Source organism: Alligator mississippiensis, chromosome 8 (genome assembly GCF_030867095.1).
Source record: "Alligator mississippiensis isolate rAllMis1 chromosome 8, rAllMis1, whole genome shotgun sequence".
Lineage (NCBI taxonomy): Eukaryota > Metazoa > Chordata > Crocodylia > Alligatoridae > Alligator > Alligator mississippiensis.
In genome coordinates this window covers 59,748,636-59,765,778 of record NC_081831.1, presented here as the reverse complement: position 1 = coordinate 59,765,778, position 17,143 = coordinate 59,748,636, and the positions used below count along the sequence as shown (strand labels likewise).

Genomic DNA, 17,143 nt, shown 5'->3' with positions numbered 1-17,143 from the left:
ACTGGCTCAGAGCAACAAGGTCTTCCTTTTAAGGGAGTAGTGTTTCACAAGGCCGGGGGGGGGGGGGGGGGGGCGGCATTTATTTTGGGTGGAGGGCTGCTTAATGAATTTTTGTGAGCTATTGAGGGCTGCAAGGGTAGCCCTGCCCCTTGACAGGTGCCCCACACCCTGGACTGACCAAAAATCCCACCTCCTAACCCCTGACCTTTGTTACCAGAAGTCCCTCCCCTTGTGCCCAGAAGTACTCCTTTTGGGAAGGGGGTTTGCCATCTTGGAACAGGAAAAAAAAACCAAACAAACTCAAAAATCAAAACATTGACAATAACATATGTTAATTTTACTTAAAAAAAAATTTTTGTCCCGATTTGTGTGTGGCATATACAGAGGTGATTGCATAACAGCTCAAAATGAGGTCTTACTCTTGTATACTGGGGAGGGAGGGTGAGTGTGGGGGGTGTGCACATAGAGTTCAGCTCCTCCCAGAGCTGCGCGAGTGCATGCGTGTGTGTGTGTGTAGTGGGGGGGGGGGGGGAGAAAGGAAGGTGAGGTGTTTGTGGGGTGTGTGATTGTGTGTGGGGGAGGGTGTGGTTGTGGGATTTGCAGGTATGGTGGGGTGTGCATGGGAGCCCCCGTGCGCACCCCCCTGAGCCAGTCAGCACCCTCCCCCACACTGCAACAGACCAGAGCCCGTGCACCCTGCAGCACCTCCCCACCACCACCAGAGAGCCCCTGCCTCAAACCGGACTCACCCCTCCCAAAGCGAATCAGTGGGAACCAGAGCATAGCCCCAGCCTGGTCCCCCTATCCTGTGCCCGCTCTACACTGTCTGCCCATGGTGCGTCCTGCCACCCACTGGGCGCACAGCGAGGCTGGGGTGGCTTCTTCTGGCTGCTGCCCCTGCTGGCCCCTGCCCCACAGTACCAGCAGGGACCCGTGCTACACAGCCCTGACCTTGTGTACCCTGCACCTGCTCAGGGTTCACCTCCCCCAGGCTCAGCAGTAGTGACATGGGATAGAAGATGTTGCTCAGTGCAGAGGAAAGCAGGCCCTTCCCCTCACCACAAGGGTATTCCTGCTGCAGCTGCTGAGAGCCCACGCCAGGCTGCTCTGCATCTACTCTGTGCTACCACTGCTGCCCTGCTGGGCAGCCCAATGTGATACAGGCTCTGGGCAGTTGCAGCAGGAATGGCCCAGTGGTGGCAAGGGGTAAGGGCCACTTTCCTGCATGCTGAGCAACAGCTTCTGTCCCGCGCTGCTGCTGCTGAGCCTGGGCAGGCGGGCTCGGAGCAGGCATGGGGTCAGGGCTGTGCAGCATAGATCCCCGCTGGTATCATGGGACTGGGGCCAGCAGAGGTGGCAGTTGGAAGGAGCCACCTGCCACATGGGATGCCTAGAAAGGCAGTCCAGCTTCAGAGCCACCCCAGCCCCAATATGTGCCCAGGGGGTGAACAGGACGTGCCATGGCTGGACTGTGCCTGGGCCAAGTGGGACTGAGGGACCTGCCACAGGCTGTATTTTGCCCACCCCTGCACTAGGCTCTTTAGTAAATACTAGGTATGCCCATAACAAGCTTTTAAATTGTCAGTGATTGCTTCCCAAATATAAGGAACTGGGAAGTGACTAAGGCAAATACAATTTCTCTGTATTTTTATTCAACCAAAAGGGAAAATGATGGGAAATTTAAGCTTATCTTGTGAGGCATTGCAGATATGTGAATTGTCACATCTGAGGATTTCACTTTACAAACTACAGGCTTAGGCACACCACATCTGTCTTAGGTAAGTATCACTCTCAGTCACTCATAGGGAATTAAGGTGGAGAGAGGTTAAATTAATTGCTCAGGTTCACGTGGAAAGTCTGCAACAGGACTAGGACAGAATTCTCTTTCTTTCACACCTAATCCTGGGGCACTAACCAGAAGCCTATGCCCCTTTGTCAAGTAAATGATAACACGAATGATTCTCACCTTGTTCTTGATAAACATGCGGTGGTGGTGGATGCTGGTGAATGAACTGTGGTGGTATTTCTCCTGTCCCTGGAACTGGAGGGTACACTGGATGAGGTGGATGGGGAAGCAAAGCAGGGTGAGGATGCATGTAATGTGGCACATGTGGTGGAGGGGGATGCATGGAAGGATGGAATTCAGTTGAGTGTGGCAATACCACCACTTTGCGGACTCCATTTTCTTCCACCACCTGTCAGGAGAGGTAAGCAACCAAAGGAAAAAAAAGTCAGTAAAACAATACTACTATTCATTTACTAAAAGCTCTTTATACCTACATTAATTTATACTTGTATCTTGACACTGGCCTACAGTTCTAGAGACACTCATTCAGACAGACTTCAAATCATATGAAACTCTTCAGCCTTCACTGCAACAGACCTTAAGTTTGAGATAGTGAATCTTAAAAGTGGAGCCTCACAAATAAGTGTAAAGTAATCCAGAACCTACCACAAATTATAAAATGTTCTCATTTACTGTTTAACTTGAATTTGCCAAACTGTTCATGGGTGCCACCTTTATTGTTCCCAGGGACTGGTGCCAAAAGTAACAGAGTACCTATCTTAGACCTTGTCTCAGGATAAAAAGATGTGATAGCCCATGTTAGTTAAAATATGCTAATGTGTTTCAAGAGTAGCAAAGAAAAAAAGGCAATATGTATATTCAGTCTATTTTGAGTTCAAGTCTACATGCCACTCTAGGCCCTAACTCTTCCCTTTAATATGTTAAAGTACATGTACCGTTTTCTCTATACGCGACCTCAAATACATTAGCATATTAGATAAATACACAGTGAAGTCCTAAATTAGGAATGTAATTAGGATGAAACAAAATTTTAGGAGAACAGGTATATAAATAAAAAAAAGAGGGACTTAGAAATGAACACCAATATTTTGGAACAACTAGCAATGTCCCTTCAGCTAAATCTTACAGACATTTGAAAGACAAGCAGAGTCTAAAATCTACAGAGACTTGTCCATCTGAATAAGGGGTAAATGATTATAGCTACAAAACACTGATACTTGTCTTTCACCACCCGGAGGTAAATCAATCCAAAAACAGTCAGGTTCCTTGAAAATTGTTATCATAGAGGCTACATTTTTCAGTACCCACACTTCTGATTGGTCCCAAAACCTCTGAATTGGTGCTGGGAGATTAATCAGACTGGTAGTATTCAAATTGTTCATTCATAGCCAAAACAAGAGACCACACTGACACTGGAGAAAAATTGTTCCTGGTCAGAAGCTCAACAAAAAGCAATTATTGCATCTTCTGAAACCCCATTTGAGGCAAAGAACAATCAGTTATATTCCCTTCCTTTTGTCTCTATGCCTCCCAAACAGCTTAAATAGTTGTTGAATGATAAAATGGAAGGCATGTTAAGAAGACAGAATGTGTTCTGATGAAAGAGAGAAAAGCAGACTACTGCTTTTCCTATTTAATGCTCATTACTTCAGAAGACAAATTTTAGACTGGTCTAAATTCAGCATACTCTGTAACCTCTTCCTTTGCCACTTCCTTTATCAATTGTCATCTCCACTCATTGTGCTACATTTAAAATTTAGATTACAAATGCTATGAGTCACAGACTGTTTTCTGCAAGCTTTTAACACATCACTGGGTAATATAAAATAATGATAAAGTGTTGATCATTCAGGGATGTAGGTAGGAGAAACCAGTCTAAATACATGTCAAAGACAAGACTGATACAAATCTAATTTCTCCTTATACACAGTCCTCACAGTCAGTCATGTGAAATAAAAAGTTATTTAAATCCATTTTAAATGCATTTTTTTGTTTAGCAATAGATGGTTACAAGACTTACACATTTGAGACATTTGTATTAAATACAGGCCTACATAAAATTAACACACTGGCCAGGGTCAGACATTCAAAAAGCCTAAGCGTGAACTGATTCAATCTTTGCAGGTTAGCATAACCTGGCTAGGCTGAACCAGTTTGTAACTGGACAGACATTATCTCTGGACTGAGAAAATTCAGGCACGTGACTCCAGTGGCTCAGGCTGGAAGCCAGGGGGCACTAGAGCAGCCTTCCTTCCCTTCTGCAGGAGCTGAACTGAGGGGTGTGTGGCCAGGCTCGGCAGGACTCATTAGGGAGGTCTGCCTGCATGGTCCCAGGCTTTTCCCCCGCTGGCGGCACAAGGGGCAGGAGTGTTGCCAGCCCCTAGTCAGCACTCCGAGGCAAAGTGGGGCGGGGTGTGGGGTGCAGTGCATGCATCTGTTGACAATATGGAGCTTTTCAATCTCCCTCCCTGCTTCTTTATACTGTATGCAGCAAATTGACAGGTGAGCAAACCAGCAGGGGGCTGATAACAGTGTTAATCACCCCATCAGCAAAACAATAGCCTCTCTCCACTAGTTCAAACTCTTCTTGAACAACTTACCAGCTGACCTATTGATTAGCTCAAAAAAACCCTAAGCAGTCACTGTTCCGTCTGCCTGTTCCAGTAAAATTGGAGACAAGCACACGGATACCTATCGGTATTAGCTAGCATACCACATGCCATGTCTGTGGGGCTGGGGTCCGTGCAGTGGAAGATAGGAGGGAGGGAGGGGATTCCTGCTTAAGCAGCAAAGGGAGGGGGGTAGGGCAGGGGGAAGCCAGGCAGACCCTGCTGTGCCTGCAGTCTTTGCTGGAGCTCCAGCCAGGGAGCAGAGGGGAGGGGCCAGCCCTGATGTAAAGTACAGTCCCACCCAGCCCAGAGAGCATGCTGGGATGGTGGGGGAGTCTGGTTTATTTAAATCCATTTTCAATGCATTTGAACCAGCAAGGTGTCTGGGACAGAGGCTGCATAAACTGGTTTGACCCAAATTAGTTAAGTCTGATCCTATATTCAACCAGGTTTATCTCAAACTGGTTTCAGCCATTTTCAAACTGGTTTATATGCACTGAACATCTATTCTGCTACAGGCTTAAATCAGTTTCTGATCGCTTAAACTGGTTTGTGTGTAATGTTTGTCCCTAGCCACTATGTGCAGTAAACCCATCTTCAATCCTAATCTCTGTACAGAACAAAATTGAGTTATTCCAGCCAAAATCAAATGGATGACCCAAAGGTATTAAACAGTATCAATATTACTACAAAGTTCCTCTTATACAAGACATAGTAAAACAGAGCAGTTTCACAAAAAGGACCATATGTTTTATTCTGCTAGCTCCTCCACAAGTCTCCAATAGAAGCATGTTTTGTTTGGCTAAGTCATCACTGCAGCATTTCCTAGTTGGCTGAACAGGAACTGCGGATGTGGAACTGCTACTAATGCCAAACACATTTTGAAAAGCTCCTCAATAAAAAAAGACAGAAAAATACTTTCAGTTCATATTGTTCTCAAGGGAAAGAAAATGTGTCAACTCATGGGTTATAATGACAAGGTCAGCTATGATGTAACCTCAAACTCATTTGTAATTTTGTAACACTGCCATTATTTTGATGGACTATCGGCATTTTTTTAAATATAGGTATGATATAAAACAGATTATATTTAATTCTAGATTAAGAGGCTAATTATGAAACTGTGTTAATCCATTATCATGTTCCCATTTTAAATATCTAAATAATTTTCTCTCTAAAAACAACTTTTCTACAATGAACTAATTACATTCACTAAAGCTAAGTACATCTAAAATTAATGGTCAAGTTCTATGGATCTATTAAATGGAAAATAGAAACTGACAAAGGAAAAAAGTGACTTGTCAGTTGGAAGTGGTCACAAAGCCCATTATTTCAATATTTTATTCCATTCCACTAGAAGACAATTTTACTACTTTTTACTTACTTCCGTACAGCTTTGGGAGCAGAAAGTTAAGTTTTTATGTACACTAAGCTGAGAAGAGTTAAAAAACCCCAAACTTATTAGAAACTAAGTTTAAAAAAAAAAAATCACTTATCCTTATCACAACCACTAAATAAATCATTTTAGCTGAGACTGTATTTAAATACCATTCCCACACTGTTCATGCTCCAACATAGATTAGGTCTGAGTTCTGAATTGTCTAGGAGGTGCACAATTATGATTTTTTTTTTTTGGTCAGGACACCATAATATGACACTAAAGAAGGACTTTTCATTCTGAAAGATTGTTATTGTCCTTCCAGCAAAGTTTTGGAACTCAACTAAAGCCTCCTCTTCACATCTGAAAGTCTCTCCCTACTCTTGTTCTGAGATTATTCCAACTAAAAACATATTTTCAGCTTGTTCATTTTATATTTAGTTAGTGTTTTGTGTAGTCATTTGTCCTGTTAGGTTCACACACCAACATTTATGAAATTATTTGAGGGAGCTAGCACACATCTTCAAGACTATGTTTAGTTGCAGTGGCAGCTACACAAATTCACTGTGGCAGCAGCCAGGTGTCTGCTCAGAGACTATGGAGTGAGCTACTAGAGTGTAGAGTGACAGGTTTTCTGAACAAACTAAGAACCCACTCTTTTGTCTCAGGTTTACACTTCATAAACTGCTTATCTATTCCAGTGGAGTATCAACCAGATAAAGAAAGAAACCTTTGAAACCCCTGAAGCCCTATGGAAAGATATTTTGTAAGAAGAGAAGATTTAAGGAACTGTCTTTATACAGACCAGGAAAAAGGGACTTGAGGCAGGAGGGAGAAAGGAGGTCAGCAGCAATAAGTCCAGAGAACTAGAAGACAGCATTCACAACTGAACATGTCTGGCTATGGAACAAGCTTTGAAAGTTCAGACAAATTAAAACCTAACCACCAATTCCAGAATATAGTGCAAAACTCCTCTCATACAACCAGAATGCTTTAACAACCAACCAAACCACTCTAACTCGGAAGAGCCAAGAGCAGGTCTCTCTCTGAAGTCCATTACAAACCTAATTTATTTGTGTGGGGATTATATACTTCAGATAGGTGCTAAAAAAAATTTAAGATGACCAGTCATTTCAAAACAGACCCCCAAAGCATCATCCTGTATGCATTTGGTAAATGCTTAGTTGGGGAAAAAAAAAAGAGTTATACTGGTTAAAAACTCCCAATTCTATGATCTATTCCTGTGAGTTAACTGTCATCTGATGATTACAATATCTGTCAGTAATTATTCACTGAACTGAAAAACAACATCCTCCATGGCCTTCTTAATAGCAACAGCCAAAATGACTGGTATTAAAATTTAGATGGTATCAGCTTACAAAGAAAAAAAAAATGTATTAAAATAGGATTAAATACTTTTTAATAACGAAACTGCTATTGAGAGAAACTCCTTGCAACTTACATGAGGCTCTCCCACTCACTGAAAGACAAAGATGGCTTTAAGATTCTGAGCAACCAACCAGATTTGGATATGAAATTCCTAGTTTAGTAGAGGTTGATCATGTAAGTACTTAGCTTTGAAAGTCTCAGCCTAGTTCCATATACCAGCTATCTGATATAAAAGATCTGTCTTGTGAAGAAAACCACAATGCTTACAAACTGTAATGTTAAATATTTGATGCATCAATTCTGTGGACTAGTTTTTGAAAACTATCTTTAATTTTTGTTAGGGTTGTAAAGAATAGATTTAATGAGATATTTGAATAACCATACATTAATAACTACCTGAGATACATAACCAGGAGGCACAAATATTGGAGGCATTGAACCATTTGGTGACATCAGAGGAACATGTGCTGGACCTGAAAAGGAACAGTTCAGATTTAAAAATGTCAGCACTTTTCATGACAGAGGGTATCCCAAATATGAGAGTTACTCCTTGACCAAATATGATAGCCTCCATTAGGTAATCAGTACATCTATGAAGGCACCTAAACTGCAATAAATAAATAAAATAAAATAAAATAAAATCAACATTTAGACTCTGAATCCATATTGATGAATGTATGGTTGGGCAACTAAATTTAAAAGATAGGCTTTAATGATAATGATTGTGAAAGAAACACTTAGGAAATAAGTAAACCTGCACAGCATGGACCATTCCCCCCCCCCCTTTTTTTTAAAGAATTTTTTTAATTAACTTTTTATTAGCAGGAATGGGCATGTGAAAAGTATAGCACATGGAATATGCTAAAAGTGGGGATGTCCAGGGTATAGGCAACTGGCCAGATCTAACCTGTAAAGCTATTTCACTTAGTCTGTGGGGTTCCTGAAGGGGTTGAGAATTCAGGGGTGATGCCTGCTACTGAATTCCTGGGTGTGGAGCCCTGCTAGGCAAGCTAGTGGGCTGGGGAAAGAGGAGCTGATTAGGGAAAAGAGTAGCACACTTAAGAAGAAATGAAAAAAGAATGAACAGATGATCACTACAGGAAAACATTCTGAGGTAAACATCATAAAAGCTATTCCAAACTTGGAAGTGCTCAGCTCTATAATTTAATCCTCTGGGGACATTCTGAAACCAGGTTTAAAATTTGCTGAATTTTACTATTTTTCTCCTAAGCACAACAGCATTTGTAAGTGTACACAGCAGAGCAGAATCTACTCCTGAAAAGCAACAGACTACAAGTACACCGCAGTGCATTGAGATCCTGTCATACAATATCCAAAATAATGTAGCCTGGTGTGGCAGAAACCCCCAGTGCATTGAAGTGTTAACATTCTGAGGAGTCAGCTAGTTAAACTAATTGGTGTTTACAATGATGTTCTAACTGGCTTCTATGAATTATCTGCAAAACTTGTTGCTTATAATTAGCAAAGTTAAACCGATTAAATTTAACTTTTTCTACAGTTTCAAGTAGTTTCCTAGCTACCCTTACATTATAGATGGGACAAACTACTGTGTTATTCTACTAAGAACATGTAAACATGCCTATAATAAATTATGTAGCGGAAGTTTTAAAGGAGTAGTTTTATGATTGCTTTTCTGCAGTTGAACAAAACATTTGATGCCATACATTTGAATTTCCTTTACCTTGGATACACTGGATATGTCCATCATCAGTTCTAATTGTGAAAGTTTCTCCTGGATTTACCTGCACAAGAATAACCTGAAAAAAAATTCCCATGATTTCAATGAAAGTTATATTTACTTCAGAGATTTAAAAAAAATTCTCTTTCAGTTTCATTTTTTTAAAATTAGGTAATGAACATGTAAAAAAAATGTATATAAGCAAAACGGCAAGTAAAAAAATACTAATAAACAGCGTGAGCTGAATTCCCAACATGTCTTGATACAAAGTAAATTATCCTTTTTTATGAAAAACTCAAAACGGTTTTGATACCTACCAGAGGCCTGATCCGTGGAAAGGATAGCTAAGCTTTGCTTTTTCTGTTTTGCTTTTCATGCCACTTCTTGTACTTAAATACCAAGTGATCCAAGATATAAATTATGCAAAGAGAATTCACTTTGCTTTCCATTCTCTTCTATAATTCTCTCAACCTCAGAACTAACTAGATTGATAGGAATGGGTATATGAAGAGACAGTATTAATAGAGGACATTCTACCCTTGAGTCCATCCTGTTTCCTCACTGAAAGTAGGTTAAAATACAGTTTAACAATCAGTTCTCAAAAGACCTCAATTAATTTTTTGTCATTTAGCTATTTCTGGATTTAATAATTTCCATTTGTTCAGAAGAATGTCTGGAGTTTCACATTCAGACTCCTTCATTAAAACAAACATCAAATCCATCTTCTATACACTACAGCTTCCAAAAGGCCTGGTAGTTTTGCATAGAAGAAAACATGATTACGCAACTATGGTCAAAGGTTAAGTTTCTCAAATCAACACCAACATATTCACATTTACTTTCACAAAGATTCTTTTGACATCTGTCAATCTTTTTCAGGCTTGTTTTATTATTATTTAAACTAGCTGGATACATCAAAAACTTGAAACTACTGACAGTTACTATACCTTCCTGACCTTTTTATGATTTCTTTATGATATATTAACCCTTTCCATCTTAAACTGACATTTGGATCCAATCTTTTTATCCACTGGGAATTTACAAGTAGCATGCAATTAACTGGTTAATTACCTTAAAGACCAGCTACACACACACACAAAGTAGTTATCACATGATAAAAAGCTTCAACCAGCTATAAAAAGTCAGACCTCTAAAATGTGTACTAACTTTATAGGTGGTTGCTACCCAGCTTTAATTTGCATGTGTAGCAGGATCTAGCTTGTAGCTGGGAGCCATGTGAGCGGACATGGTTCCCAGCTGCAGGGATGCAGCAAGACTTGGGGATAAGAGCTGCCGTCATCCCTAAGGCTCAGGGGTGTGTAAAACCCCCAGCCCACACATGACTCAGCCCTGGCTGTGTGCGCTCTTAGCCCCTGCAGGGCATGGTAAGAGATGCAACTGTGTGGATCTAAAAAGAAAATTAAGCCTACAAAGCTTTAGCAAAGACTACTATTTAGAAGGCAGACCATTATAGACACTGGAGTAAATTTCATGCAACTGTCCTAACTAGTTATATAAAAACCACTTGCTAAAAACAAAAACTTTTTAAAAACAAAACAAGGAAATTATATGGTTCTCTGCTATTCTCTGTTCATTATACTGTTACGCTCATGTAAATACATACTAAGAATATATTTATGCTCCATTGTTGTTCTATGGCTTACCTTGGCTTTAGCTTCCTGTAAGTGTTCCAGTATTTGTGTGTGTTACTTTGTTATGATTAACCCTTATGCAATACCTACTCTGTGCCTTGTTGGGAGGGGAGCACACAGAAGTGAACTTACATGATGCTAACTTACGTCTTGGAAATAACTGCTGTGGCACGTTATTGACTGAAGTACCATGAATTCTGGTAACAAAAGGATTTAGTTTAAGTGGACGCCACAAAGTTATTTACTTTGTATACAACCATTGTCAAGCTCAAATACGCATGCATCAGGTAGACTGCCCACCGCTTTGATTAAAACATGTTTCAAGGAAGAAAAAAGAAAAAAAAAAAAAATCAGTATTAGGACCTCGTAATGATCCTGGAGCTGTTTAAACACATCTGAAGTTCAGCTCCCAGACTACTGCACCAGGCAGCAGTTTGGGGAGGAGGCGAGCAGCCAACAGCAGTGAAAGAATAGGGACTATTTAGAAATGTTGGACATATGCAAATCCATAGGGCTGGATAGGATGTACCCGAGGGTGTTGAGTAAGCTGGCTGATGAGATTGCAGAGCCATTGGCTATCATCTTTGAAAACTCATGGTGATCAGGATTGGTCCCAAATGACTGGAAAAGGGCAAACATAGTGCCCATATTTAAGAAAGGGAAAAAGGAGGATCCAGGGAACTACAGACCAGTCAGCCTCACCTCAGTCCCTGGAAAAATCATGGAGCATATCCTCAAGGAATCCATTTCTAAGCACCTGGAGGAGAAGAAGGTGATTAGGAACAGTCAGCATGGATTCACCAAGGGCAAGTCATACCTGACCAATCTGATTGCCTTCTATGATGAGATGACTGGCTCTGTGGATGCAGAAAGAGCAGTGGATGCGATATACATTAATTTTAGCAAGGGTTTTGATATGGTCTTCCGCAGCATTCTTGCAGGTGGGCTGAATGAATGGACAATAAGGTGGACAGGAAAGTGGTTGGAGCACCAATGGCTTGATGTCCAGTTGGCAGCTGGTACCAAATGAAATGCCCCAGGGATCAGTCCTGGGGCTGGTTTTGTTCAATATCTTCATCAATTAACTGGAAGATGGCATAGAGTGCACCCTCAGCACATATGCAGATGATACCACGCTGGGGGGAGTACTAGATATGCTGGAGGGTAGGGCTAGGATTCAGAGAGACTTAGACAAATTGGAAGATTGGGCCAAAAGAAATCTCATGAGGTTCAACAAGGACAAGTGCAAAGTCCTGTACTTAGGACAAAACAATCCCATGCACCAGTACAGGCCGGGAGCTGACTGGCTGGGCAGCAGCTCTGCAGAAAAAAGGCCTGTGGACTACAGTGGACAATAAGTTTAATATGAGCTAATAGCATGCCCTTGTTGCAAAGAAAGCTAACGGCATACTGGGCTGCATCAGAAGAAGTGTTGCCAGCAGGTCAAAGGAAGTGATTATTCCCCTTTATTCAGCACTGGTAAGACTACATCTGGAGTACTGTATTCAGTTTTTGGGGCCACGCCACTACAGAAAGGATGTGGATAGATAACAAAAATGGTGAGGGGGCTGGGGAACATGACTTATGAGGAAAGAGATTCAGGGAACTGGGCTTATTTAGTCTAGGGAAGAAGAGACAGAGGGGATTTAATAGGAGGCTTCAACTACCTGAAGGGGGGCTTGAAAGAGGATGGAGCTACATTGTTCTCAGTGGTGGCAGATGACAGAACAAGGAGCAACAGTCTCAAGTTCCAGCAAGAGAGCTTAGGTTAGATATTAGGAAGAATTTTCTTACTAGGAATGTACTCAAACATTGGAGTAGGTTACCCAAAGTGGTGGAATCTCCATCCTTGGAGCTTTTTGAGACCTGGCTAGCCAAACGTTGACCGGGATGATCTAGTTGGGGGTGGTCCTGTCTTGAGCAGGCAGTTGGACTAGATCAGTGTTTCTCAACTCGTGGGTTGCAAGAATATATGGAAGGGCCATGGACAAACTTTAAAAATGGACCAACAAACTTTAAGAATGGATTCTCCTTTAAAGGAGAAAAATATGTGGGAAACTATGGCTTTTCCCTTGCAGGCTGTCAGAGTTCCAACTTGCAAAGGGCTGCTTGGGGCCCCCATCCCTCACACCCCCCTGCCCATATACTACGGGTCTGGGGCCTGGGAAACAGTGGGTCAGGAGTGAAGGGCACTGGGTAGAGACTGGCCATCGATGTGTAAAAATGGGTCTTCGTACAAAAAAGGTATGAGAGAACAACTGAACGAAATGACCTCCAGGGTCCCTTCCAATCCTCATTTTCTACGATTCTATGAAGACATGGTCCCTGCTCTCATGACCTTACGTGAACTTTATCATCACAAAAATTGTACCTAAACATAAATAAACACACCCTGTAAGTGCACCCTGTAAACAGCCCTCTTAAGACAGTACTACCACTGTCTGTTTCTGATTCACAAAAGTTGTGTGAGGAAGATAATAAATAACAGGTCCTACTTAAAAAGTTGGCACACTTAAAGTATGAACTGAAATTTAAGTAGGTCCATCCATTTGGCAAAGCAGCTTTGTCACTTCTGTATGAGTTAAAACACGTGAATGGGAAGAGAGATGTTGCTTGTTTTAGGAAAGTAGGAGCAATCTATCATTGAGGGACAGAAGTGAGGTGGAATGGAGCAAAAATACATAAATAAATAAATAAAATGCAGTGATCTGCCAGAGCATGCCAGAGAATGGGGGAATTAATTTGGTTTGCTGAGGCAAGGTTGCTGAGGAGATGGAAGCCAGCAACCAGACACCTAATCTGATGGCAAACTTGAACTCCAAAAGGTAGACATGTTCAATAAAGGCAAAAGCAAACTGTGAACTTTCAGAGAACGCTGAACAGCCACGTCCAAGATTTTTTACTAGGAAATGGTATGGAATCTCCAGATTCTCACAGACTGTTCAGAAAACTGAAGTGTATTTTAACCAGAAACACTCTAAGCCAGTGGTGCTCAAGGGTCTAGCCCTGCAGGCCAAATGAATGGTAGGGCATGGGTCCATGCATTGGGATTGGGCCTTGGGCCACCTCTGCCCACCTGATCTAGCGCACAGGGCCACAGACCTACAGAGAGCCCCACAGGCTGGATGACAATGTTGGGGGTTGAGCACCTCTGCCATAAGTGAACCAAAAGAGATTCCTGATGAAATCAAGTTGGTCTGAAACATTTCCTGGACTGGAATTCCAAGACTGCATTTACTTTACACTGGGAAAATTTTTTCAAAAAAACCCTTTTGCGCTCATAACAATTCAGTTTGGCCAATGTTAGCAGTACTGAGAAACTTGGCACAGATATGCTGCCAGACTCCCATCACACTAACTACATCTGCAGGTGACTTTTAATATTTTTAAGAATCTATTAAGGTGAGCACCATTTGAAAAAGTATTTAGAAGCAATGGTCATATTTTACTTTTTTAAGGTTGTTCTTTGCCTCCACACTTGCATGTCTTTTTCCACATGGTAACTTTATACATTTCTATCAGACTCCCTACCTGCTTCATTTTTGCTTTACTAACTGCTGTACCCAACTGAATGGAATAAAGGCTTTTGCTGTATCACGCGTCTTATTCCTGTAAAATAACCCTTGTGCATTAATTTTAAAATAAACCCATTTTGATTAATCTGTCCTTTTGCACAGTCGCAACAAAAAATATCTTGCTTTCAGCTATATAGCAATCCTAAATTTACTTTCAGAATGTAAATGTTTGGCTCTTTGGCTTGTAAAAGTATCTACTCTTTGGAGAAACTGCAGCAAAAGGGTAAGCAGAGTATATCACATGAAAAAAGGCTGGCAACATGATGCAGTTGTTATAAACTTTTGATCAGATGTGCTGGGATAGGACATGTTGACAATTATCACAAAAAACACTAAGGTAAATAAAGATATATTGCTTCTTTAAGAGGCTTAGCCATTAGTTCCAGAACAGAAAACAAAAAACAAACCGAAGTCTTATACATTTTAATTTCACAGCCTTTGACATAAGTCTCATGTTAAAAAGTGTTAAAGGACAGAACAAACATTTAGCCAGGAAACAAAGATGGTCTAGTCCAGCTAAAAATATACGAGTGTCAGACTTTTGCCTAGCTTTGCTGTGTCATGATCAAAGTTGTTCTAATTAACAACCCAATGGACTACACAAAATTGTAGATGCCTGGCTCATTATAATGGTATGCAGAGGTCACTTCTAATTTAAAACCTGTGGGAGCTCCTTAAGGATTACTTGTCCCATTTTCTACTTTGTGTTTACCCTTCATTTTCCATTGCAAAGTGCATTAAAGCAGAAAAACCTCACCACAATAAAACACCAATCTACATGGACACTTAACTTTACTGCTTTAAAGAATGAAGTAATACTTCACGGATTATTTACTGCTGATGTTATTCAAGCAAAACTGTAAAGACACAAAATATAACCGTTATAATAAACTATAAAGTATATTATGCCATAAAAGGAACTGCTGTATCTGGCCCATATATTGCTTTCAAAGGTACACTTCCAAATCATCTAAGAACTAAATGGATGGGAGACAACAAAACTATACATTGTTTTTGAGTTCTACACATTGCAGCAAACATCTCAAACTACCTTTTCAGAGCATTAAACCCCAAATTTTATGTAGTGCAATAGCAAGAGAAGACTGGGTTTAGGAAGCCTCCAGATAGGGAGGATCCAATCACTGTCCATGCAAAACTGCTCAAACAGATAAATCCCCAATGTCTGTCAGGAGACGAGTCACATTATGAAGATGGAGAATTCTTAGTGTGCACTGGGTGCCCTAAAGCAGGGGTTGTCAACCAAGGGTTCTTGAGACTGCCCTAGGGGGTATGCGTGGGCAAGTGGAGACAGAGAGCTGCCACACAGCATCCCACGCTGCCGTGCAGGAGCTTTCCGCCTGGGCAGACGTGCTGCATGTAATTTTAGGAGCTGGTATGCAGTATAAGGCAAGCAGGCACTAGTAAAAGAGGCAAAGATACCTCCATATCATACAAATAGAAACTACAATCTTTCCTTCAGTACACTGTTAAGCTTAGAGTAAGAATACCTCCAAAGACCATTGCATATGCAGAGTGACATTTTCAAAGGCTTTCACGGTGCCAAATCAAAATAAAATGTTATTGGAACAATGAAATGCATCCCTCAGGGGCATTTCCCTGCCAAACTTCAAATTTGTACTCCCAGCTGTTGCTCTTATAAACCTCTTTCAAGGCAGCAGAAAATGTCACAAGATTTTTTTTTCTCCCTAACAATCAGGAAATTGTACTTGTTCACTCATACAAAAGTGACCGAACCATTTTTGCTTGATCTTTAATATTAAATATTCATCTCTAGGCAGAGATCAAGCATTAAACATATCATCTCTAAAAGGGGAAGATCTCTGAAAATTAAGAGCAAAGACTGCAGATTAGAAGAGAAACTCTTGATCAGATTTAAATAGCAGTAGTCAAGCTCCCACAATAACAATTTAATACATGTAGTACAGCTAAGGCAAAAACTCCATGAGGCCAGCGGAGCTCTGTGTATCTGGATAGGACACTAGAAATGTGCATTGGCAAAAGCAGCAGAGAGGAGGAGCAGTTTGGGAAACTACCAGGACGTTGCAGTTGCTCTGTTGAACTCTTAAGACCAAAGACATAAGGAGCCACTCTTAATAGTTCTCAAATTGTGTGTGTTAAGTAACTGTTTTTACTGCATAGCTCCCACTGGAACTGCACAGCTGGCATAGCTCATTGTGTTGAGGAATTTGTTTCACAATTTAGGAGTCTTTGATGGCAACAGCTGCCTCAGTAAGCCTCCCACAGAATACTTATACACGAGCAGGCTTGATTAATTAAGTCTACTACTGCTGGAGTATAGTAATTACTGCGCTCCAGCGTCTCACGTATCAGCATCCCCACACTTCAAAATGGTGGCGGGGCACTTTATCTAAAGCTTGCTCAATGAGCTTTAGATAAAGCACCCACTCCGGTATTTTGAAGCACCTCTGCCCCTACCCCCGAGTACTAACACCCTTAGTTCCCAAGAAAGTTTTAGCTCAGCTCAGCTCAGCAGCACCCATTCCTTAGTCAGAATAAGATAGCTGGTTCTTACACTGTAGCTCTATTTGCTATTCTGCACAATTTATCACCCTTTCATAGCTTTGCTTTCCAGGTCAGCAGTGCACAAAACCCATTGAACCTGTCATCCTGTGTGAAACCTCAAAACACACAGCCTGGGAAGAAAAGGAGAGAAGAGTAGAATCAGCTCATTTCTAACCCTGCCTCCCAAGATTCTCCCTGTCAGTAAATTTCAACCTTTCCAGGAGGGCAGTGAATTCTGGCAAATTTCTTACAATAAATTTTGCACAGACTCACTTTTTTTTTTTATAAAGTTAATGACAGCCAAAACTGAGTTTCTAAGACTGAAGGTGACTTCCTATTACCCAGTGTCAGTCACTCCCAAATAATAACGCTGCACAAACATGGAGTTAAAAGCAAAGAAATAAAGGTAGCCATTCACTTCCCTGCTCAGAACACTTTCACTTTAGACAGTTATTCCATTTTGTTGAAATATGCACACACAAATGACAAA

At 41.1% G+C, this 17,143-nt stretch overlaps 1 protein-coding gene across 7 annotated transcripts in view; it reads right to left on the bottom strand.

Annotated features, from left to right (window-relative positions):
* LOC102565281 (fibronectin type-III domain-containing protein 3a) overlaps positions 1-17,143 on the bottom strand; it is a 93,450-nt gene that overhangs the window by 29,533 nt on the left and 46,774 nt on the right. For 5 of the 7 annotated variants that reach the window (XM_019487900.2, XM_059732757.1, XM_059732758.1 and 2 more), the window contains 3 exons: positions 8,886-8,961; positions 7,580-7,656; positions 1,967-2,195 (listed from right to left, as the gene is read on the bottom strand). In XM_019487900.2, the coding sequence (XP_019343445.2) occupies positions 1,967-2,195; positions 7,580-7,656; positions 8,886-8,961 (382 nt within the window). Of the gene's footprint in view, positions 1-1,966; positions 2,196-7,579; positions 7,657-8,885; positions 8,962-11,236; positions 11,292-17,143 lie in introns of all 7 variants that reach the window. The other 2 variants (XM_019487899.2, XM_059732760.1) reach the window with 2 other exon arrangements.